Below are 26122 nucleotides of genomic sequence, written 5' to 3'. Positions count from 1 at the left end.
ATGGAAATATAAACCAGTGTCCTCCTTTTAAAACCCTATTGCTTGAACGCATGCAAAAGTTGGCCATTACAGCATTTTATAAGGCACAACACGTACTTTTTTTATTATCCCACAGGGGAAAATTGCATTTTTTGCACTCTAGTTTAGCATAATATTATAATACACAACTGAATTAGTTTCAAGCTGTCATAATGAAAACCAGGTGCATTTCTTTTAGAATAGCAGTTGCCGTGACCATAAGATCGGAAGGCTACCAGGCTAGCAGAGAACAACTCATTCAAGGAGCCTATGTAACACAGGTCAGGCCCACGTTGGTAGTCGTTTTGAGTGGGTCAACATGTGTCATATTGTAGTTTTCACATCAGTAAGACTTTAAGAAAAGAGACCCATTAATGAGATTAAGAGTGTCTTACAGTTAAAAGTAGGCAACGTGTACATTAATCAGCCTGTGTTGCAATTAAATGACTTGTACTTTGCTACGTATAAATGATGTATGCCCCTTGACTACGCTACTGTCAAACACTGTGGGGGCTGTATTGGGTATGGGCATGTGTAACGTCATGTAACTTCAGGTACAGGTGAAAGAAAAAAAAAAAATCAAATACAATCCAGAAAGTCTGGTTCAAGCATTAGATCTGTGAGTTCTAAAGTTTATATGACACCAAAACACATTTCAAAGTGTTATAACACCATGGGGCTGTGCCAAAGTAGGGCCAGGGGGGAAAGCTGGGATTTTTTTGTTTTAGAAGAACTGAAGTCATACATTTTACAACAGTAGTCTTTTTGTTTTGTTTTTATTGCTTGGCCTTTTTGACATGTTTGGTTTCTTAACTGTTACCTTGTGCAATTTATTTCCCAATAGGAAGGTCTAAACAATGCTGTTTAAAGTCTTCTCCAAAATGCCGGGAACAAAATGCTGGTGGGGTAAATACTGAATCATTAATTTACTCACTTGTCTGAAAGTAGTAGAGTTGTACATGCAGAGAACGGAAAATATTGTAGTCCCATAAAACAATCCCAAGTATTAGCCTAGGTTTTCATTGTAGAATGCAACTCCCCCCACCCCAGTTTCCTAAAACTCCCAATTTAATTCACAGAAAATTTACAGAACCAGAAAAACATGCAAGTGCACATAACAGCACAACATGTCCTTTGCAGCGCCAATTCATGGCTAGTGTTGCGTTTAGGTCGCACATGCTGATGTGCGTTTGCTGCCGTTGCCTCCTGGTATGCGGTAATACTGACATGTACAGTACACCACAGAAACGCCATAGCTGGGATTCTTAATGTCTTACGCCAGCGGCGAGTAATTTGAATGCAAATAATTTTTTTCATATGTCAACCGCCCAAATTTCTTTTCTTTACATTTTTCATAATAAAAAAAAAACCATACACAACTACAATTTATAGTGTAACATTTTGTGCCATAATGACAGGTAGGATCAAATACATCAATTTGTTTGAAAGAAGCTTTCTATGTTTTAGCACTGATCAACTGTGGGTTAAATTAACATAACATGTTTTACGACAAATGTCAGAAAGGAACCGGTTTCACTCAGAGTGAAAAAACAGAGCAAGAATGAGGAAAAGACTGAAACTATGGTGTATAAAAGGTAAGCCCAGTTGTAGTCAGAGTGGAGGAGGGGCAGCAGGATCAGCAGGTTGGACAGGCTCGGACAAGACTTTGCTGCAACATTAAGCCAGCATTACCAGTGTGAAGATTCAATGAGCAGTCCCTGCTTGCATTACAGTAAAAGGTGGAAGTCTCACATACATGAGACTGATGCTCGTTTTACAACCCATTACTACAACTCCGTGGTGCGTACAAAATTAATTTTACGTTTCCCGCATTAGAACTCTAAAATGCACGTGTCCAACCCATGTGTGCTTATATCTATGACGGGGTTACCTTACAATGCAGTTCTACTTTGTATAAAAAAAAAAAAAAAAAAAAAAAAAGGTGTGCCTGTTCAGAGTTCAGGTTTCAACCAAGTCATCGTGACTCCACAGTCATTGTCTCTATTCAGCCATGTGCCAGCTGTACTGTATAAGGCTGTGCATGTTAGCACCGTTAAGCCAGATATAGAACAGGCAAAGGAAAATCAACACCAGTCAAATGTTGGTATTTTCTGTATGGTAGACAGGCAGATACTTTTTCCTAAAAAAGGAGCTATGCTTAATGAAAAGGTGACTTTCCAACAACAAGAGAAGAGTGCATAAACTAATATGTATATCAGGAGTTTCCTATATTATTGCACAGGGCAGGAAAAAAAACTTCAATGCCAAAAATAACAACAAAAGTGTGTTTCCCCCCTATATTCATTGTGCAGTGGCACACAGCATTAAATTGCAGCGACACACTCCCGTGAGTCCATGACCGAGGCAACTGCCTATGATAATTTCACATCTTTAAGAGCAGGCTTGTAAGTGAATGATACACTAACACACTGACGGATTTGGCATTGTGTTTTTAGCTGAGCTGGGCCAGAGCATATCTGGTTAAAACTGACCAGCGGCGCTGTTTTGCCCTCATTGTGCTCATGAAGTTTTCTGGAAGTGATAAAATATAACATTTTAATATGTGGCTCTGTTACTACTTCACTGCTTAAGGTAGAGTTTCCATATTTCAAACGAATTATGAACAAGACAGCAGACAGAGGAGGGTTGGAATGACAACTAGAAAGTGACACAAAGTCAATGAATAACAGGATTATTTCCTATCAACACGAGAAATGCAACACGAGAAATTGATCAATTCTACAGAATAAGTCAAATGAATGTTAGGTGATTAAAAACACCAACTGGACCATGATAATACTGAATAAAGCAGAGTTAACCTGCACCTCTTGTCACTGTAACATCATTTAAGCTCTTGATGTATCTCAGTCACACAAAACTGTTTATCAAACAATCCTGCTGCCATGGTCATACAATAAATATCAACTTATTATTATTATTATTATTATTATTATTATAATATTTATTTTATACTATGCCTATATAAACAAATGACTTCTCATCACATGTGAAACCTTGGTATACTATTTATGTATGTTCATTGTACAGGTAGAGACCATTATTACTGTAATCTTCCATAGAGGCACATACACAACCTTTTATCCAATTAATAGATAAATGTCACAGGCTCCTAAAGTGTGCAAACTCCTCTCAATTTCACATGCCCAGTCATAATATTAACAAAAGGTCAAACGGCACACTATGAATAAAAGTGCATAGTGTATATTCTACAGTTGTAGTTTACAGTTTGGAAATGTAGGGCACACCTGTGTCTTTCAAACGTTACCACTTGCTCTGTTGGGCTACAACTCACTCTTAACAGTTATTTCAGACAACAAAACAAGTTGTGTGGCCCGTTACCGGTTGAGACAAGGCCACATAAGGACTGAAATCACGCAATGAAAACATTTCTACCGTGGGGCTTGGGTTGTTGTTTTCGCTTCTGTGCTCGGCCGCCATTTTCTAACAGGGCACGGGAAGACATGTTGGGAGCTAACGCAACAAAAGAGGAGCGGCCATTTCCAACCACATAGTTGGTTTTCCCTCAACCTTAACAGCTGTTAATCCAAATAAAAGTGTACAGATGGGGTCTAAACAAGACTGATACAAAGCAACTCGTGCAGTGAAAACCCGATGAGGCTTTGAAGCGTTCGGGGGAAAATATATCGTTCCTAGAATATACTAAGTAATGTCAGAGGTTAGCAGGCCTAATGCCAACAAGGCTGCTGTCTCTTTAGCATTAGTTGTCTTTTTTTTCTCCCAATACAGAAGAATTTAGAACACTAATATAGCAAGACAATGAGATATGAACAACATATCATTAGTGTCGGTAACGTAAAAACAATTCCACTTGACGTTACCTGATGTGTGGGATTCCGACACCACCTTGTAGGATTTTGTACAGTTTGCTTTCGTATAACAGCTGTGGATGTCTGGCTTTCTGCGACTCCAATTTTACAGCTACCTCCTGAAAAAGGACACATACACAAACGATCACATTTACAACGTTGCATTTAGATACAGCAACGACAAAATATCGTAACACACGCTGTAACATGAATAATGCCGATTAATGCATCGTGTAGCAGCTTAGCTACATCAAATTTACAGCTAACGTTACTGGCAGGCTAACTCACAAAGCTGTGTGTAGCAATCCATCTGCCTCAAATACTTTGACTCAGCCACGGTTGTGTTGGGCAGGAAAACTGGCTACCAAATTCCCAACAAGAATATAGACGAGTGTTAAGGCAGTAAATTACGTTACCTCTCCATTTGTGATGTTGATGGCCAGATATATGTCACCGAAAGATCCTGATCCAATTTTTCTGACAAGCTTATATTTTCCACCGACTATGAACTCGGCTTTGGACCCACTGCTGCTCGCCATAATATCCACCAGATGACCACCCGATTCACGTTAGGAAACTGTGTGTGGCAGTCTAGCGGCCCGATGGTCAGCAGAGCATACAGAGTCCTGATGAGTATTAGACTGACGTTAGCTGTTTGTGTCGACAGATAAACGAACAAGCAAGTTTCTCCTGACGGTGTTCGCTTTATTCATAAGCTAGCTAGCTACACTGGGTCTTCGTTCAAATAAAACCTCCTCCGAGAAACACGGAACGCCGTGTCAGTATCGAAGTATATACATCCAAAACTAAAAAGCTCGCGGCCTTCAACAACCACCCAGCTACCTCGAAGTAGCTGCTAGAGAAATCTAACGGTGGCTAACGTTAGCATCAAGCTAACGCTGTCGCAAGGACCGCCGCGGAAAAAATGTCCGGACTTCCTCCGTGCTGAGTAGTAAAAACGGTCCTTTCAATTAAACGTCCGATGGTAGTGTTGCTTTTTCAATCTTTTTAGTCCGTTAAGGGTTTTTTCAGCAAACTTCAAGGGTCGCAACCGTCTGTAGAAAGCGCAACCCACTCACTCCGCCATCTTGTCTTCTCTACCCTTTCTCTCAGCTGGTTTCCGTTGGAGGCGATTATCTCATGACACCTTCAGGTGCTTTCGGAAATACTACAATCAAGACTTGTGACATACATGAGCGCTGCAAAGTGATAGGCTACATACAGTATTCCAAGTTCGATCCGTAGGTTCGACACCAGAAAAAAAATAGGTTCGATCCCAGAGCTCTTAAATGCACCCACAGGTGCGACTGACGTTAGAACAGACAGCGTCATGTATAAGTCTATCTGGCAGTTTCAAAACAGAAGCAGTCCACTTTTAAGCATTTTAAGCCAGATGTTTAGGGTTATGCTGTTTAGGTGATATTTCTTTAACTTTTATTGTGTTTTGCTTTCTTTCCCTTTCTCCCAAACTAGGCTATATAATGATGTTCTCCTAAAAGAGAATATATATATTTGTAGGCTATTGTATGCCTATCAACATCAACTGGTATTAAAATAAAGGCCATTTACATTTGCCATTTCATGAATCTCACACGAAAAAAAACTTTTGCACACTGTATGTCCACCAATTTGCACAATATATTTAAAATAGCCTAATAAAATAACCAAAACATTGTTATGAAATATATCTGACTTCAAGTGAAAAGGATATTGTATTGTAGACCCGTGGTTCTATGAGAAGCCGTCTAGGCCAGAAGTGAATACTTCACTTGCACATATATACAGTAGGCTATGTACCGGTACAAAGAACTTGCACATATGCATAATTTACTTGCACATACATACATTACTGGTACTAAACACTTGCACATACATGTATACTTCACTTGCACATGCATGCATAACTTGTGGCTGTTTTGTCTGAAAATGTCTTATCTGTTGTAATGTTTTTATGTTTTGTGTGGACTCCAGGAAGAGTAGCTGATGTTCTGCATCAGCTAATGGGGAGCCTAATAAAATCTGGTGCGGGGGTGTCCAGCAGGTCCTTGTCAGAGGACCGCAGGGAACGTGACCGGGTGGAGGGGTGGAGGAGATCTGTGAGGTATTGTGGTGAGAGTCCATGGAGAGATTTGTAGGTGAACAGGAGGATCTTGTAGGTCAGAGGTGTCAAACTCAATTTTCCAGAGGGCCACACTGGAAACTAAGAATCACATCAAGGGCCGGACATTTTTAGTTTACTCACATGCTTTTATTTCATCGAAAAAGTCTCTTTTTTTACTGGATTATTGCGTGTCTCATATAGCCTTCTCACTTACAGTTTGGTCATCATAAAGCCCCAAAAAAGTAACTTAGCCATCAAAGATGTCGAAAAAAGCAACAAAAACATTGGAAAAAACGCCAGAAAAGGCCCCAAAAACGTTGGAAAAGTGGCAAAAACTTCAGAAAAAAAGCTACAAAAACTAGGCGGGCCAAAATGTATTGTGAACCTAAATTGATACGCGGGCCGGATCAAAAGCTGCGAGGGGCCGCATTTGGCCCACAGGCCTTGAGTTTGACACGTGTTGTAGGTGATGCGTGACCTGACTGGCAACCATTGGAACTGTTTGAGGATGGGAGTGATATGCTGCCAGGGCTTTGTGTGGGTTAGAACCCTAGCAGCCGAGTTCTGGACATATTGGAGTCTGCTAAGGGCCTTGGTGGGCAGTCCAGACAGGACACCATTGCAGTAGTCCAGACGGGAGGTGATGAAGGCATGGATGAGTGTGTCTCAGTTACTGAACGTGTGAGTGAAGGCCGGAGTCGTGAGATGTTTCTGAGGTGATGTTGCTGATGTGGGACCGGAAGGAGAGAGTGGAGTCTGTATATTACTTATATACCTCACCTTCCTAATATAATGGCATAAGTCATTTTTTGACAAAAAATATTTTTTTGCCTAAATCATCTCCTCATGGTGCTGGCCACCCCTGGTGAAATTGCCTACATCCTCAGTTGAACAGGTCTATGATTCTACACTTTTAGTATAATTGCCTATGTCAAGCGTGTGACTTAGGCCATTCGGTTTTTTGTGTTTTCTGAAAAACCTGAAAAAATGACTTAGGCCATTATTTTAGGAAGGTGACGTTATGTAACAAACCTTTTTTTTGTCTTACTTATTTTTTTTCAATTAATATATAATATAATATATAATATTATAATATTTATATATAAACTACCGGTCAAAAGTTTTAGAAGACGCAGTTCAAGTCCAAAACTAAAAAATAATGTACATTTCAGAATTTTACAAAAAGGCCTTTTTCAGGGAACAAGAAATGGGTTAACAATATAAACTGTTCTGCAGCAATGGAGGTTGATCAAGCTTTGAAAATTGGTGCTACCAATTCCCACAGGTGTTCCAACTTGTCTGGATTACTTACAACCCCCTCTGTTTGTATAAAAGTATTGTTGGAACACACTGTGGTACTGTACCCTCGTGAGCATTATTTGAACAGTATTGTACTGCAGAAAGTAGTGTGTTGCCATAAAAATGGTCGGAAAAAGGCAATTAACAATGGAAGAGAGACAGACCATCATAACACTTAACAATGTTGGTCTTTCCTACAGAGAAATTGCGAAGAAAGTCAAGGTGTCAGTGAGTACAGTGTTCTTCACCATCAAAAGGCACTTAGAAACTGGGGGAAACTCTGACAGGAAGAGGTCTGGCAGACCCAAAGCCACAACAGACTCAGAAGACAAGTTTCTGAGAGTCAACAGCTTGCGTGATAGGCGGCTCACAAGACAACAGCTTCAAGCACAGATTAATAGTGGTCGTAATAAGCAAGTCTCAGTTTCAACTGGAAAGAGAAGACTTCGAGCTGCAGGTTTGATAGGTCGAGTTGCAGCAAGAAAGCCATTGCTAAGACGTCAGAATGAAAAAAAGAGGCTTGCCTGGGCCAAGAAACACTGCCAATGGACTACTGAAGACTGGAAGAAGGTGTTATGGACTGATGAAGTAAAATTTGAAATCTTGGGTTCATCACGCAGGACTTTATATATATATATATATGTGTGTGTGTGTGTGTGTGTGTGTGTATATGTATATGATAAAACAATAAGCACATAGTATGCGCTCCTCCACAGTACATGGCTTCTTAAGGCCAATTTATGCTTCTGCATTAAATCTATGCCTTGCCCTGGCTATGGAGAAATTGACCACAACATGAAATAAAGGAGAGGGTTCACTTTTCTTGCTACAGATTTCCGACCGTGATCAGAAAGCACAGGGGAGACACTTTGTTTCTCTCACGGTTCCTGTACTATGTAAAAGTGCTTTGAGTAGTCATTAAGACTAGAAAAGCGCTATATAAATGCAGTCCATTTCCATTTCCATGTGTCAGCCTAATGTATAAAATAAGTTTATCATAGGATGCAAACCCCAGTCTCATTTATCAAATCCCCATTTTGACCCATTCATCCACCACAACGACCTGCCTGACACATTACTAACAGCTGGCAGGTGAGGACTAGGTGTAAATTGCTGTCAGAGACGCACTGGATGTCAGGCTTTATCCCAGCTGTTGGCATTGATCACAGAAGGAGTTGTAAGTAAATCCTGAAGAAAAGAGACGGCTTTGACCTGAGCCGCATTGTTGACCACCTTAATGCATTTTGCTTTGCACCTGTCTCAACCCTTTCTTTTATGTTACTGGCGGTTGGTGTGCCACTTTGTAGAAGCAACTTCCAGTTAACATCACACCAAAAGTTGTGAATTCAAGCAAAAAGACTTGGTTAGGTCAATGAAAAGATCATGGTTTGGGTTTAAAATAAGTACATTTGTTACGTAACTTAAATAGTCAATGTAAATAAGTCACTAAATCAATAAATTGTCTTTTGGTTTCAGATGGGACTTGAACTCGGATTGACAAAGTTCTGCACTTTGAGCCCATCTCATATAAAAACCATGATTTATACACTTTCACTTTCGCTTGGACATGTGCCTCATAGCTAGCCAGAAAACAATGTTTATTTTTTTTTTACAGTGACGATATCTCCCACTTTAGTGTGAACAGCTACCATAGTTTCAGCAAACCGGTAGCAAGATAAGCAATAGACCTGTTCTTCCCATTCTGACTATGTTGCATGAATGCAGCCTAAAGGTGGGGACTACAATCCGGAAAGTCTAGTTTGAGCACCAGATCCACGAGTTCAAAGGTTTCTCAGACACCAAAACACAGTTCAAAGATGTATAATGCCATGAGCCTGTGCTGAAGCAGAGCCAGGGCTAAAGCTGGGATTTTAGAAAGACTGAGGTCATATGTTTGAGTCCCACCTTCTCCAGAACATACCACAGACACCAAGAGTAGTCTTTTTTTAAACTGCTTGGATTGTTTAAAAATGTTTTATTAAAGCTGTAGTGCATAGTTTCCCCATGAGAAATTCTAAGTAATGACAACCAAACTCTCGGCGCGTCCACATGATACAAGCCTTCTGTGACCGTGCGATATAACTGGATATTTGTTTTATTTCCCGGCTGTTATTCTTTTGATCCAGTCGTGTTATCTTGATCAGTTGATCTGGCGAGTATCACCTGGCCTTAACAAGGCAGCCAATCAGAAGACAGATACAGCCAGCTCAACAGGCTAGTGGGATCTTTCATTCAAGCATGATTGTACATTGTAGAATACAACACAGATTGTTTTTCCACTGTTAAAATGGCCCTACCCTGTCACACCACCAAGTGTAGTGCACATACTGTACAGACTGTGACATGTATCCAGTGTCAACCCCTCTGTACTGCACTGCACACTTCTCTCCACCTGCTGTCTTCATCAGCTGTTTAAGAAGGTATTACCCAGTCCCATGGCACCACCTAGTGCTCATCCACTTTTCACAACACATACTAAATGTAATCGGAGGGGAAAACAAAGTACAGTGATTCAGTAATTTTATAGTATAGCACATTTAGTTCAATTAAATTTAATGCAACTTTATGTAACCCTGCAAGGGAAATTTTAAGCGTCCAGGTCAACAGATACACACCCAGTAAATAAGAGAAGAAAAGAACACTTCATCACAAATAGATAAATATCCCAAAATATCTGGAGAAAAACACAAAGCAATGGAGCCATGACTGTATAGTATGGTACACAGTATCATAAAGTACACTAAAACAGTACTGTATGGCATGGAGCTCTATATACAGGCAAGTGGACCTTTAGAGACATAGTTTGCCAAACTACTGTTTATTTATCTTAAACTCTAATGTCAAAGATGAACTTCCTGTACATTCTGTTCACACTTCTATCCAAATGTGTGTGACGCAGTGTGTGTGTCACATGTTGATAATGTTGTCTATGTACTCGTACTAAAACCTTGAACATAGTTCTCCCTCTAACTATATTCTTGCCTGCGGATATAACTGGATATTTGTTTTATTTCCCGGCTGTTATTCTTTTGATCCAGTCGTGTTATCTTGATCAGATGATCTGGCGGCTATCAACTGGCCTTAACAAGGCAGCCAATCAGAGGACAGATACAAGCAGCTCAACAGGCTAGTGGTATCTTTCAATCGCACATAATGATTGTATATTGTGGAATGCAACACAGATTGTTTTCCACTGTTAAAAATGATCCTACCCTGTCACGCGACCAAGTGTAGTGCACATACTGTACATACTAGTACAGTATTATCGTGTCATCTTGATCAGATGATCTGACCTTTTACAGCGCAGCCAATCAGAGGACAGATACAAATACAGCCAGCTCAACAGGTTTTGTATAAAAGGAAAACATGCTGTGTGCTACTCACACCTGCTGCCAACAGAAACACGTACACACACACACACAAGAAACCATGAAGCTGACTGTGCTGCTCTTTTCTACTCTGCTGCTCTCTGTCTCTGGTAAGTTCATAAACAGCATAAAGTAATGATCTTAACATATCATTTAGTCGCAGATTCTGCCTCAAACACGTTTTACCTTACCTTTAAAACAGAAACAGCTCAAAGTGTTGCTTTTGTTGATTTTCCACTGTGGATTCCTTGTTAAACAGGTTTGTCTAGAATTAGGACACAGAAAATACACAGCATAAAGTAGAACACTGCATCATTGTCGAGAAAAATGACTAAAAAATTAGTACATTTTTTTTCAATAAAAGTATTGAAAAAAGAACAAGTATTATCACTCATTTTATTTTTTTTAAAAGAAAAGATTTTAGGACTCATTAAGAGATAAAATGATTTTGCAATGGGTAATCACAGTGCTATAAATGGCTAACCTGCTTAACTTCTTTAAATGTAAAAATGCAGCAACAAAAAAGAAGAGGCTATAAATAAGATAAAAAAATGTGCATCTTCGTGATGTAAAAGCCGTCTGTCAAATGAAACTGATGTAATTCATGTGTTTTTATAACAAAAGAAATAAAAGTCAAAAAATAAACATGTTGTGAAACTTAACACCATAATTGTGATGGATCATGTTTTCTCAGTTAAAAAAAAACTGATTCTGTGGTTCAGATGGCATCTTCCCATGGCTGATTTAAACTGGTTTAAGCAGCCTTCCTTGTTAACCAATCAAATAGCATACAGATAACATTGATATCGTATAAAAGCATGTAAACTCAGACCAGATTATTATGACGCCTAACCATAGATACTGATAACAATGACAGGGTGCTGAGTTTCCCACGACTGTTTGTACCCTAGAGTTTTAGTGAAAGAGGTCAACCGACAGAAGTCAATACCATCAATAGCTGCTTTCTGATCGGAGGGATTTTTGCACTTCCTAGAACATAACGTTCCTAGAAGCCTTTTTTTCTTGTGTTCAGACTAGACCAATTTGGGGATTATTAGATTCCACTGGCCACAGTTCCTGTAACTCTTTCAGCTCCTACTTCAGGGCAGGGTCTTTTCCCTTTTCTGCATAGTGGTGGTTAGATGGCTGTGTTATAATAACAAAAGGTCAGTTCCTATGGCCAACCGTCAGTATGAATACAAATGGCAAAACTGGTTTTGGGGGAGAGTAGTTAGTAGAATTGTTTAGACTGTTCCTATAACTACGTTCCTGTAACTACTTGGTCAGAAAGAGGTTATATGCCAGACCATTGTGTACAAGGAATAAAGTTGTTTACACATTTTTTTGATCATGCTGTAGCCTGATATTTAGTCCTTGTACATTTTTTTTTCTCAGCCTAAAGTAGCCTCTTGAGTTTCAACATTGTTTCGCCAGACAGCAAAAGCAAAACACAAATAGCAGCAAAACAAAAGGAAGATTAGGGGAACATAAGACTTGGCGTGGTAACATTCCACTGGACAAAAGCATCTCACGCAATGTAAGAATGTAACCAGCCTGTGAGGGGTGTGGGAGAGGGAGATAGTGTATGTGCGCGTGCGTGTGCATATTAGGTATAAAGGCATTTTTTTTACAAAGTGAGGACTTTTTGTCCAGTCCTCACTTTTTCAAAGGGCACATTGAGGGTTCAGACTTGGTTTTAGGATTCAGGTTAGAATTAGGTTTAGGTTAATACATTTAGAGCAGTGTTTCTCAACGGGGGCGTTGGAGCAATATTTTGGAAAGGGGGGCGTTGAGGTGCCCTTGGGGGGGCGTTTGTTTGAAAGCTAGTTCAAACCAAAGATTCACAATAACAATACATGTTTACATTTAAACTACTAAACAGTCTGTAACGTTAAAAGCTGCCAGTTTACAGCACTGCGACTGGACGAGACCGGTATCATAACTCTTCTGTGCTTCTGTCAGCTTTGTTTGGCGCAGCTCCGTGCTGCCTTCATGGAAACGGGACGTCAGAGCATCATCTTAAATGAGCTCTGTACCACATGAAGCTGCGTTCAGATTTAAAAAAAAATCAAATAAATAAAAGCAATCGCCGCGACATCCTGTTCTATTCTTTACCCCCGTAATGTAGCACAACTTTATATTTCACAGTAACAGTTTTTCATCAGATCGTTTATAGAACTCAACGTTTCCTACTGGACCTGAAGGCAGCTTCATTTCACGAGAGAGAAAGAAAAGCGACGTTCGAGATATATCGACTGTGCTTTGTTGTTTGGTAAACATTTAGCTGTTCCCCAAACTCCCGGCCAGTTTAGGGCTTGTGTTTGGTGTTTTAAAACTTTCTTATGGAAGCGATAGAGGCAGCGAAGTCACCGTTTACTGTACGGGACTCTCACACATCCACAAAACACAGCGCGATGTGGGGTTGCGTTTCTCCAAACGTTTTTTTCTGCTATTTACTCGTAAGACAGGTGATAGCACACCTAGACTCTTCTAACCTAGACTCTTCTAACGTAGACTCTTCTAACCTAGACTCTTCTAACCTAGACTATTCTAACCTAGACTCTTCTAACCTAGACTCTTCTAACCTAGACTCTTCTAACCTAGACTATTCTAACCTAGACTCTTCTAACCTAGACTCTTCTAACCTAGACTCTTCTAACGTAGACTCTTCTAACCTAGACTATTCTAACCTAGACTCTTCTAACCTAGACTCTTCTAACCTAGACTCTTCTAACCTAGACTCTTCTAACGTAGACTCTTCTAACCTAGACTCTTCTAACCTAGACTCTTCTAACCTAGACTCTTCTAACCTAGACTCTTCTAACCTAGACTCTTCTAACCTAGACTATTCTAACCTAGACTATTCTAACCTAGGCTCTTCTAACCTAGACTCTTCTAACCTAGACTATTCTAACCTAGACTCTTCTAACCTAGACTCTTCTAACCTAGACTATTCTAACCTAGACTATTCTAACCTAGGCTCTTCTAACCTAGACTATTCTAACCTAGACTCTTCTAACCTAGACTATTCTAACCTAGACTATTCTAACCTAGACTCTTCTAACCTAGACTATTCTAACCTAGACTATTCAAAGCATCAAAAAAGGGCTCTCACTAACTTTCAAATGTTGTAAACTTATTTCCATTCGGCAGTAGGTGTCGTTCTTCAAGTCGTTTGTCATCACCAAAATACTTTTCTGTGTGTGTGTGTGTGTGTGTGCGTGTGTGTGTGTTATTCTTCTGCTTTTACCCTTTGATAAGTGCCAGCTTGTTTTCCATTGGAACATTTAGACTTGAATGAAAAATAGATTTGAATGTTAAATTGCTAAGCTGTTTCTGATTGGCTACTGTTAGTGTTTGTAATAATAATAATAATAATAATAATAATAATACATTTTATTTAATGCGCCTTTCATGACACCCAAGGTCACTTCACAAACAAAAAAGGACATTCAAATTATAGTCATCTTCTAAAGGTGCTGAGGTTCACACCAGGGACATGCAGCAGGTCTTTTGATAATACCTAATTATATTTTGAATGTTACATATCTAGTCGTTCTGATTGGCTGCTGGTTTTTAATTTCAAATGGTTGCATTTTTTTTAAAAACCTGTAAATATATAAAATTTCTTACATGGCTTTTTTGATACCTGGGCAACTAATACATGTGTTTGTAATTCAATTATTTCATTTTTTGATTATTTTTGATAACAATAGTAACAACAATAATAGGCCTATATCAGGGCGATTAGACATTTAGTTGGGATGGTTGAGATTAGGGCCGGGCTAGGGAATGTTTTATGTCAATGCGGGTTCTTGTTCTTGTACACAGTAGAAGTACAAAGGTGTTTGATAAACTGTTCGTACTCTTAATGGAGCATTGTCACTGTTGACTCGAGTGAAATATAACCCCTGTGTGTGTGTGTGTGTGTGTGTGTGTGTGTGTGTGTGTGTGTGTGTGTGTGTGTGTGTGTGTAGTCCTTTTCCAGGGGTATGAGACTGTGAGCCCAGACCGTGGGACGGTGCCGTCTGACGCACCAAAACCAGACCCTCTGGCTGAAACCAAAGAGGTGAGACTTCTGGGGGGGGTCTGATTCTGTATTTTTATTTCGACTACTGGTTTACAGATTGAAAAAAGGCGGTTTGATTTTGATTTTGATTTTTAAAGGGTCGATTTTTTGACAATTTCAATTTGGGATAGTTTAAAACATGGGGCTCATGACATCAAATTGTACATGACATCATATTATGTGACATGACATCATATGATATGAACTCATGATACATGACATCATGTGACAGACCTCTCCTCATCTCACCTGTTCATCATGGTTTTGCTCTCAGATATGCAACATCTTTTCATCACACTGCACGCCACACTCATGCATTCAGGCTCCCTTATCACTGACTTCAGGCTCCCTTATCACTGACTTCAGGCTCCCTTATCACTGACTTTACCGATGCTTACACCCCATCAGATGCTTACACCCCATCGTATTCTTAGGTTAGCATATTTTGTGGTTATTACAATAACCTCCTTTTTACATACTGTACTGCAAAGGAATTCTTTTGCCTTCGGTTTATGCCTCCCTCTCTTTTGTCATGGCTCCAGAGCCAGGTCGTGACACGTGACATCATATGACATGACATCATATGATATGACATATGCAATGACACATTGATAACCTAAATGCCTGCGTGTCTAATCAATAATCATGTGACTACCTGTGTTTGTGTCCAGCCTGGCTGTGCGAAGTATGAAGACGGAACCTGCACCAGGGAGTATGATCCAGTATGTGGCAGTGATGGAAAGGTCTACAGCACCGAGTGTGTTCTCTGCCAGCTGAACAGGCATGTAACACACACACACACACACACACACACACACATGGGGGTATTATGGTAGCAATATTATTTGAAAATGTGTGTGGAAAATTGTGAAAATGCATCTTATTTGATCATGTTTGTTGGAGTCTTCTCTTTCAGTGTTCTCCAGCTGTTTTGGCTTCCGAGCATTTGAGAGGTCACTTGCCTACCATTTTTGACAAACAGGCTGCAACAGGATACACTCACATCAGAGTGTGATATTGTGTCTTTTAAAAAAATTAAAGTCTGCACAAGGAAAAAAAGTCAGCTTATAAATATATTGCTCCTCTGTAAGGAGCATTTAATGACCATATAACTATTTACGACAACATGTGATTTACGTATTCTATATACCTTATCATTTAGACTACAACTTCAATTATTGTGGGCATGTGAATCTGCACCGTACTGTCAGCTCTATTACAGTTCAGGTACAGGTGTGAATGCACCCAGAAGGCACTGAGGACACACTGAGATCTGATCGCTCATACCACATTCAGAGGTGGTTGAGGCCACATGACCACAATGCGGAAGCAGTGGCGATCATTTGTGAAATTGTTGGCTCCATGATGGCTTCATGCGCCACTGAGCAACTCTCATACAGACAGAGCTCATTCAAGTCCGCAGGGTAAAACAACTCTCCACTAACCGTTGACTTGTATTTCGTGTAGTGTTCCTCATCGATAATTCGGTCAGCTAGCAAACGACAGAAAAATGCCTAAATGCTGCTCTGTAGTGATATTCACTACCAACAATGTAAAGAACCCATAACTTAAAGCTGCCAAACCGAGAAACTGAGATTTTACGAAGATACAAGTGGATACAATAGGAAGAATGGGAACAGTGGGATCTTGACACTAAGCTAACATTATCCGGAATTATGTTTACAGCAAGCATTTTGTTACCAAGTCAAATATCCGAATGTCAGTTTTAGGCTAACTTTATATCTGCAGGTTAAGTTAAAGCATTTTGTACACAGTATGCAACTCATATCTAACGCCCGAATTAGCCTGGTGCAGGTTGCCGACTGAAAATATAGTGAAAAATGCATGCTGCTGTCACTATCATAAAGACCTTTTACACTCTGTTAATGATAATGTGTTCGTTCCCTGCATGCTCAAATGTTACATAATATAAATTTGTTTACAGAAACAGGCTGGACGCTAATGATAGCAAACCCCTAATAATCAAATACAGATGAGAATCACATACATCCATTGCATGAATGTTAGCCACAAACAGAATATTTAATTTATGGCATCTGTGTTTCAGCAAACACTGTGTCACTGATTGCAGTGCTAAAGAGCTGCTGGTCACTCCTTTATTGAAAAGTCATTAAAACGTGTAATCCTGTTTTTGCTTGTATTATTGCTACAAGAATACCCCCATACACACACACACACACACACACACACACACACACACACACACACACACACACATAAGACAAGCCAAAATGCTATAATGCGTACTGTTTTTTATATATTATTAATTTTTTTTCAGCCTCCAAAAGACGAATGTGAAAATTGCGAGCAAAGGGGAGTGCCCTCCTTAACGGACTGTGGTGCCCATGGACACACACACACACAAACACACACCTGTGTCTGGCTGTGTAATAGACATATTATATCCTGTCCCTGTATGTGGCCTTCTCAATAAAGTTGCGTACTGCAACATGTCCCCTGTGTTTGTGTCTCTCTTTCATCCTTTAGTACTCAAACACCTTAGCTATGTATACACCAGTTTAGACCAGTCAGTAAATACGGTATTGGGGGTACTTTTCGTATTGCACTCCTATAAAGGAACAGATTTTACAGATTTTAAAAAACAATTATTGAAAGTAAAGCGGCATTTCTAGTTCTATATTTCACACATTTAGTGGTCAATTGCCCATAGGCCATGCTAGAGAGACACCTTATTTAAGCACTTGTGGAAAATGAGCATTTTTTTAAATGGGTGCCTCTACTATGTTTTGCACATACAACCCTTATTGTAGAACCAACAATGATACTATAATAAGGGCTGTGTTAGTAGTACCATCATTTTGAGATACCTTTAACTCCAGGTTGTGACGTCTTTCTTTACCCCAATTTTCCCTGTATTCCCTTTTTGTATTTCCCTTTGAGAACAACTAGACATGCTGTTTTTTATTTAAAGTCTGAGACAGGGGTGGTAGGATCCTGTTTCCAAACACTGTATGTTAAAGATGGTAAATAATGGATTTCTTTTAACATAATATTTGAGGATTAAGCCATCCAGTTAGAAGAGGCAAAATATTTTCTTATCTTAAATTGATCTTGGCTGATTATTATTTTTTTTTTTACAAAAGACCGAGATACTGCAGATATTAGGCTTCTGAGCAGGTGAATAGGACACTTTCCATTCTTCATCGTCACAATATCAATTAAAAAGGACATATCCTTTAAACATATAGATAAAATTACAGATCCTTATGGTACATATCTCACTGTTATTCACTCCCATTTATTTAGTTTGGTCAATGGTTATGGGCCTAACAAAAAGCCAGACGGCTTCAGCAGTTGTCTTTGATGTTACACGTTGCCAGTGTTGTGGCAATTTGACTGACATCCAATCATGACAATCACACACCAGGGACCCTTTTTTAGTCGTCCAATCGTGATTCACAGGTTGAGCTGCTACCATGGCATACTTGATAGTTAGACGGAAACGTGACAACATTAAATTATATTATTTTATATTTATTGATATATAACATTCAAATTTATGAGTACATAATCCGAGTTATCATGCCTCAAGTCAAGTCTCAGGTCATTAAATTACAAGTCCAAGTCAAGTCTCAAGTCATTAATTATTTTTACATGGCATCATATTACACACCTCTCCTCATCTTGCCTGTGCATTGTTGTTTTGCTCTCAGCTATGCAACATCTTTTCATCACATTACACGCTGCACTCATGCATTTACGCATCCTTATCACTGATTTTATCAATGATAATGCTATATCATAAAATGAAATCATGATATGACATAATATGTGACATGGCATCATTTTACATGAAATACTACATGACTTGACATCATATATGACATCATAATACATGACATCTTATGATATGATTATGATTAGCATATTTTGTGATTATTATCATTGTCTGTACTACTGTAAATTAACTATTTGCCATCATAATACATGACATGACATCATATGCAATGACATCATATTATATGGCATCATATTACATGACATAAAATCATAAATGACATCATAATATGAGACAAACAATCTAATGATATGACATCATATGACATGGCATCATATTAAACACCTCTCCTCATCTTGCCTGTGCATTTATTTTTCATTTAAGCACCCTTACCATCCCAGTGCTTACATCTCATCATTTTTTTAGGTTAACATATTTTGTCATTATTATCATATTATGTAGATACTGTAGATTCATTATTTGCCTTCATGAATTAAAAATACATCATATGATATCACATCATATGATGTGACATCATAATCCATGGTAACATCATATTACATGACATCATATAATGTCATGACAAGACATCATATTACTTGACATATTATATGACATATCATATGATGTCTGTCATATTACATAACATCATATGATATGCCATCATAATACATGACTTCATATGCAATGACATCATTGTAAATGACAAAACATTATATGACATGACATCATATGATGTATGTGACATCATATTGCTTGACATATTACATGACATAATATGATATGACATCATAATACTTGCAATGACTACATATGCAATGACAGTAAATGACATAACATTATATGACATGACATCATATGATGTATGTGACATCATATTGCTTGACATATTACATGACACTATATGATATGACATCATAATACTTGACATGACATCATTTCACATGACATTATATTTGACATCATGCTTTGTGACATGACATCATATGATAGGATATGACATCATATAGTTTGACAAATTATATGACATGGCAGCATATTGACACATTAAATGTACGAGAAAACTGATGATGAATTGCTTCAAAGACAAACTCTGCTGTGTGGAGAATTAAACAAATTATGTTATTATCAATAATCACCTCTACATCCTTGATATTCATTTTAATTTTCCTTCTATTAAATAAAAAAAAAGTTATTTTTTTTTACATTCAAAGATAATTTGTTTGCTTTAAACCACACAGAAAGCTTATGCAGTTCCTTATTGATTGTGGAAACCAGATATTTAAGATTGCTGTGAGCGACGTTTGTCGCCACGAATTGCAGCTACATTTTTAGAGAGGTGCATGTCAGCCTTCAGCGTAGGGTCCGTGTCTCCACATAGCTACGGCGTAGATTTGACAGAACATTGGAAACTTTACACAAATCATTAACATAAATCAAAAATAAAAGAGGTTATCGTAAGCACAATAAAAAGTTAAAGCCTAATAAGTACTTTATCAAACCATAAGTGAATGTGAGTCCCAGGCCTGGATGGGAAATTAACTTTTTACAATGTGAACATCACATTGTGAACATGCCTGTAGTATAGCAAAATCAATACATTTATATTCTTGGGGTTTCAGATTCAGCCGGCCAGCTCCCTGCCACCACTGCTCCTGCTTGAGACGCTTTTTGTTCAAATAAACTTTTTGCACTTACCAACCAGCTCACGTTCTCTGCTTTGGAGTCCAACGCCACTTAGATCGCAACAGGAGTAGCTTTAAATTGGAGGGGTTTTTTTTTTCTTTCTGTGATGCGTCACAAGTTTTCTTCCAATTGTTTTCTGAAATGTCCTCTTTTAAGTCAGCCCTCCATGTCTCAAGTCTAACTGTCTATGTTTCTTTAGAGCCAGATGCAAGCCAGTTGTATATTGATGAAATCAAACCCCTCTCATTGCAATTGTTTGTTATAATTTCTTCTGAGAATGAGAGTGCAGGAATCCCGACTGATTGTTTTTTTTTTTTTTTATAGAAGAAATAAAGTTTCTCACTTGGACATATTCAAAAAATGTTTCTGTGTAATGTTTTACAGTAGAGAGATTTCTTCAAATGTCATTAGAATCCCTTCTTTAAAGAGGTTGCCTACTTTACTTGTTCCTTTCTTTGACCATATCTGGAATCCTGCAGCCAGCTTGCCTGGTTTATATGAAACATTGCCCCACACTGGGCTAAATAGTCCAATATGTTCATATATTCTTCACGTCATACCATACATTAACCATATTGAGAACTACAACAGGAGCAGTATGTGTTCTTAAGTACTTTAGCTTGGCTGAATACAGGTACACATCATAGACTGTAAAAAACAAGGAGCATGACTCTGTCTATTCAAGACGGAGCATCTCCAGAAGAAAAATAGAACATTATAGTTCTCAATTGTGTTGCCAAATAGTACCAATAAAGATTTGGACATTTCAGCCCCCTAGTATCAAATGGAAGATACAGCAGAGATAGGCAGATTTAAGATTTAAGGATTTCTTATTCCATATACATTTCCTGAAGAGTGCTCTGAGTTTCTTAAACATTCCTGCAGGTGGCGCCAGAGGGATATTTTCAAATAAATACATATACAAGTTTAGGCAATATGCTCATTTTTAATAAATGTATTCTCCCTATCATGGATATAGTTAAGGGCATCCATCTTTCTATAGATTTATGTACTGAGTTCGTAATTACTTCATAGTTTGTTGGTGCTGTAGTTTCTAAATGAGGTGTTATTTTGATGCCCAAATATGTAAAATCAGATGACATCTTGAAAGTATATAAATATTGGTTTATATATTATCTTTCATTTCCGTTAAGCAGCATTAGTGATGATTTTGAAGCATTTACTTTATGTCCGGACATACTAACAGGCCAATTAGATCTAACAGTGCTGGTATGGATGTGTTTCATTATTTTAAAGAATAAAATTTTGTCGTCAGCAAAAAGAGCTATTTTATGGCCTCTGTTGTCAATAAGATCTACAAGATCTAACTGCAATTGTTGGTGGTTCAATAGCTAATATGAACAGAAGTGGTGATAGAGGTGAACCTTGGGGCAACATCTTGTAATACTGAAGGGCTCAGACACCACTTCATTTGTCCTTAGTACCTCCGCTATAGGATTAAGATGTAATAGTTTGATCCAGTTAAGGAAAGTATTTCCAAAACCAAATCGAGCTATATGGTCAACGATATAAGTCCACTCAAACCATTGAGAACTTGCCTTACATGAAAAACTATTACACTAAACGATACGTTGAAAACTAGTTACTTTGATACTAAAACTGTGTTGTTTGGTTGCACCACGGAGACATAAGGTTTATCTTAGTTGCACTAAGGCCACAGTCCACATTAACCAAAATATAGTCTCAGAAAATGACGTTTCACTTCCTGTGGCTAATCAGTGAAAAGCACTTCTTGATGCAATGTTTATTATCATATTATATTATCATTCTTACCATGTTGTCTCTCGAGCTCATCTGTATATTTGTGTATATATACTGTCGGTTTATATAAGGGTGTTTATTGTGTAAATATGTTTGTATTATTCCTACGGTATTATTATTATAACTAAGTATATTTTTTCTATTTCTTATAATACTTTTTGTATATTTTTTCTCCTATGTCTATTTAATGTGTATTTGTTTTATTTGTGTGTGTACATTTTTTTCTTTTGAGCTGCTGTAGCACAAGAATTTCCCCAGTGTGGGATTAATAAAGTCTATCTTATCTTGTCCGCAATAGCGAAGAGGCTAATGGCTAAAAAAAGCTAACGTTTGTAAGGTTAATCACCAAAACAATAACAGACCTACAGCTAACCTACATTATGAATGAGTAGTTGTTAATTAAAAGCTAACGTTAACCCCAAACTGCTGCCAGCAGGTCAGTAATCCTATCTCTGCTCGTGGAAAACGGAAGTGTAAGTAGGGAGGGGAGGAACAGGATATGTTTTTTTAGAAAAAGATGTAAGAAGAACATATTGTGGACTATTCAGAAAGCATGCTATGTTACAATAACTCATTACAACTTGCATAATTTAGAAGCATCATTTTGCAGTAATGTGAAACTATGTAAAAGACAAAGAAAAACTAAATAAAACATACAATACGTGTATTTCTGAAGTAGGCCTAGTCTAAAAGAGGATTTCGACTGATTATCAGTGAATGTCACAAAGTGCATTTACCTGTGTATGTGACACTGCATTAATATGTATATTTTTTGCTATTTTTTTAGGTACGATAAGTGTCCAGATCCATCAATATTGAATTAAAGTTTGGAATTGTTCAGAGAGCAGTTGCTAATATTAACATTAAACATCCTCAAAGAAGGCTATAGGACAGGGTTCTTCAACGTTTTTTAAACCAAGGACCCCTTAACTGAAAGAGAGACGGAGCAGGGACCCCCTACTACTAATATTGTAAAACATGAAGTTGCATATTAAACTGGGCCTACAATAAAGTGTAGGGCGGCCTAAAGCCTTTATACATACCTTTAAAGTGCTTAGTATGCTAAGCTTTTAAAGTAATAATTGTCAGCATGATTTTATAAATCATGTTTTAATGTTAACCATACATGTGGCACAGTAAATCCTTGTTAACTGTGTCGGTGGATGGCTATCTTAATGACTACCTTACCCATAGGCCAGTAAGCCTACCATCAATTGGGATATACAGCATATTTGCTAATAATATGTTGGATTCATGTTAAGACATTTTGATTTTTTAATTTTTAAATATTAACAATAATTTGGAGCCCCCCCTGCAGTAACTCTGAGGACCCCCTAGGCGTCCCGTACCCCCTGTTGAAGATCTCTGCTATAGGATATTGACTATGAGTTTGTCTGACAAGTGACGTTAGTTTATCTTCTTTCTCCAAATGTGTCAGTATGTTGACATACATTAGCATTATAGCCATTAGTTTCTTACAGTAACGTTAATACTACTCTGAAAATACTTCGTTAGAGGGGTACCATCTGTGCTTAATAGTAAAAAAAAGACCTTTTTAAACATTATTGGCTTTAAGGGCTCTTATACGTTTCTTGCTGGCTGCATATGAATGGCTAACTGGTTCAGTTCCTAAACGACTTGTTGCGTTATAAATCTTAATTTGAAAATGTGGCCGGAAGATAGTGTATCCAGTCTCGTTAACGCTGCCTTTACGCAGCTCCGTAACGATGCCTGCCATCACTGTACCTGGATGAGACGGTTCTGCATCCAGCTGGGTTCTCGCGCACCGTACCGAAGCGTGTCAGGCGCGATCCAGGACAATATTCACCGGCGGCTGGAGAGATACTGCTGTTAACCGTGAAGGCTGTAAAAAATAATAATAATAAATAAAGACACAGGTGTCCCCTGAGACCCGGTTGCTGCCTGGCGATGAGAAGAGAGGGGCTCTCCGCATCTGTTGCCTGGGTGAATTCATTAACACGTTAGCATCCAGCTAGCTATAGCCGTATTCCAAGGTACCTGACACAGCGAGGTGTACTTTAAGTTTCACCGAAAAAGCACGAATGTCATGTCTCGTTTCTAGTGGACGGCGCTCGACATGAGTCTTCAGTAAATACCGGGTACGGTTACGGGGCGATATATTACGTCCGGAGAAGAAGACGGACCTAAACGTGTGGGAATGGGTTTCAGGTAATGCTAGGTAGCTAACTGGAGCTAGCAGGCTAGCTTCATGGAAAACACAGTTGTAGGCTATGCGGCTGATGCTGCTGCAGAGCGTAGCTTTGTTTCCCATTAAGCCTGACGGTGTCTCAGATAGATAAATACAATGATAATACTACATTCGATAGGCAGCTAGAAGGGCGACGCGACAATGGAGTCTTTCCTGCAGATAGCTCCTCATTCCCTGGCTATAGTGCTGTCCAGGGTCGGGGCTGGGGAGGCGGTGGGGGCGGCCGGGGTGTCAGAGAGCGACGCGCTGCCAAGACACCACACCGGCTACGAGATTTTTGCCGATTTCAAAGCAGAGAATACCCAGCAACACGTGTGGAACCAGAGGATTACCGAGGCAGTGTCCGAGACCTTCTTCCTGGGATGGATAGACGAACATGTGTTGCTGATCCAGGGGAAGGAGGACCATCTGGAGGTGCTGAGGGAGGGATGGATGCGGAGGTCCCTCAATCCGCCACGGGGATTCACCATCAAATACCTGGGTAAGGCCTCTACACCCACACATGTCTGCTTAGGTTTAGGCCAACACATTTCGGTGTGATAGTGTTTTCATTGACACTATGCGACACGACGACCTCCATTTAGCAGGAGACATTGATGCTGCCCATCGTAATCATCATCATAGGGTGTTGGACTATTTCTCTGTTGCATTCAGGGTCAATTCTAAAACTAGCTATTTAGTCAGAAATTCCAGTGGCAAGAGCCACATTGAACATTTTAAGAAGCAATCACATCATAGGAGAACTTGATTATAATTGCTTTAAATCATTGAGGTGGATGGACAAATGCAATTAGTTTATACCAAATAATTTTGTTTAGGTTAGTTACAGCTTTTTACATTTTATATGGGCACCTTTTTGTACCTGTACATGTTCAGAACAAGGGAGCATTCCATCATGAAGCAATCACTTACTCACCTCCCCCCAGGGCTCCAGACTGACTACAATTTTAACCTCCCAAAGTGAATGCAAACTGTCCCAAAAATCAAAATGTTGTTTCTTTACTTTGTTATTGTCATACAGTTTACTAGTGGCATAATACAAACACCATTCAAATGTTGAAGGAAAAAGTTATCTGTGAACTGATTTGATTTGGTCAAAAGACTCCCAGGTGGAAAGATTTCACAAGAATCATCATGACATATATATATATATATATATATATATATATATATATATATATATATATATATATATATATATATATATATATATATGTATGTATGTTTTTGTTTTTTATTGCCATTCCTATTGAAAAAGTCACAAAATCAAGCTATCCCACATGGTAACAGCTCGGTAGCAACAACTAGCAGGAGTTGTTAACAAGTTATAAACTGTGTACTTTGCTTTAGGCAAACTATCTGTTGGTTAACTGAAATTTATAAAATATATATTTAATGCAGATATATAATCAAAACTTATATGAAAGCATGTACAGTGTTTTCCCTAGCTTTGTTGAAGACTTTGGTGCATGTATTTTGTGGGAAGTTTAGGTGTCCTTCCTCAAGAATATGTTGTTGTTAACAACAAAGATGCAATTTCTCCATACATTTTGTTTCTGATTTTGTCTTTTTGTGGGTTTTTGTTTCTCTTTGTAGTTGTGTTGTGTCTCTTTTTTGGTCATTTGTGTTCTCTTTGGGGTTGTTTAGGGTCTCTGTGGTAGCTTTGCATCTCTTTTTCACATCATTTTGGACTGTTATTAGCATCATATGTGTCTAAAATTCTGGAATAGCTAGAACAGATAATACAGTAAATTATTAACACTCAAAAAGCTTCGAGACAAAACTTGCTATGGAAGTCCAACTACAATTGTTAGATCTGAGAAAAGTCTTTTAGTTGCATTCATTCGGTTTAGGTGCTGCCCAAAACGGCTCGGGTGCTGCACCTAAACTTTATAATGGCAGGGGAAAACCCTGATGTAGTCCTTTGGCCTAGACAGTGCGGTAGTGTTGGCAGTATTGTG

At 38.6% G+C, this 26122-nt stretch overlaps 3 protein-coding genes across 6 annotated transcripts in view; 2 read left to right on the top strand and 1 right to left on the bottom strand.

Moving 5' to 3' along the window:
• Positions 1-5053, bottom strand: part of csnk1a1 (casein kinase 1, alpha 1) — a 29756-nt gene extending 24703 nt beyond the window's left edge. The window contains exons 1-2 of one of the 4 annotated variants that reach the window (XM_028588650.1): positions 4283-5053; positions 3879-3985 (exon numbers count right to left, since the gene is read on the bottom strand). In XM_028588650.1, the coding sequence (XP_028444451.1) occupies positions 3879-3985; positions 4283-4405 (230 nt within the window). In that variant the 5' untranslated portion in view covers positions 4406-5053. The remainder of the gene's footprint in view (positions 1-3878; positions 3986-4282) is intronic. The other 3 variants (XM_028588649.1, XM_028588651.1, XM_028588652.1) reach the window with 3 other exon arrangements.
• A 5605-nt stretch (positions 5054-10658) lies between these two features.
• On the top strand, positions 10659-17178 carry LOC114562269 (trypsin inhibitor ClTI-1-like). Its single transcript, XM_028588585.1, has 4 exons — positions 10659-10744; positions 14612-14703; positions 15375-15484; positions 17003-17178. The coding sequence occupies exons 1-4, from the start codon at positions 10696-10698 to the stop codon at positions 17052-17054; spliced, it is 303 nt and encodes a 100-aa protein (XP_028444386.1). The 5' UTR covers positions 10659-10695; the 3' UTR covers positions 17055-17178.
• A 7315-nt stretch (positions 17179-24493) lies between these two features.
• LOC114562449 (storkhead-box protein 2) overlaps positions 24494-26122 on the top strand; it is a 72679-nt gene continuing 71050 nt past the window's right edge. The window contains exon 1 of the mRNA XM_028588823.1: positions 24494-24642. Within this exon, the coding sequence (XP_028444624.1) occupies positions 24594-24642 (49 nt within the window). The 5' untranslated portion in view covers positions 24494-24593. The remainder of the gene's footprint in view (positions 24643-26122) is intronic.

The sequence above is a fragment of the Perca flavescens genome, chromosome 10, assembly GCF_004354835.1.
Source record: "Perca flavescens isolate YP-PL-M2 chromosome 10, PFLA_1.0, whole genome shotgun sequence".
In the NCBI taxonomy this organism is placed as follows: Eukaryota; Metazoa; Chordata; class Actinopteri; order Perciformes; family Percidae; genus Perca; species Perca flavescens.
This window is presented reverse-complemented; position numbering and strand designations above follow the sequence as displayed.

Bases quoted from the DNA above. Each gene is read 5' to 3' on its own strand.
- LOC114562269 (XM_028588585.1), top strand. From the start codon at position 10,696: ATGAAGCTGACTGTGCTGCTCTTTTCTACTCTGCTGCTCTCTGTCTCT. The intron at 14,704-15,374 runs GTGAGACTTCTG...GTTTGTGTCCAG, and splicing joins CTCTGGCTGAAACCAAAGAG to CCTGGCTGTGCGAAGTATGA. The intron at 15,485-17,002 runs GCATGTAACACA...ATTTTTTTTCAG, and splicing joins GTTCTCTGCCAGCTGAACAG to CCTCCAAAAGACGAATGTGA.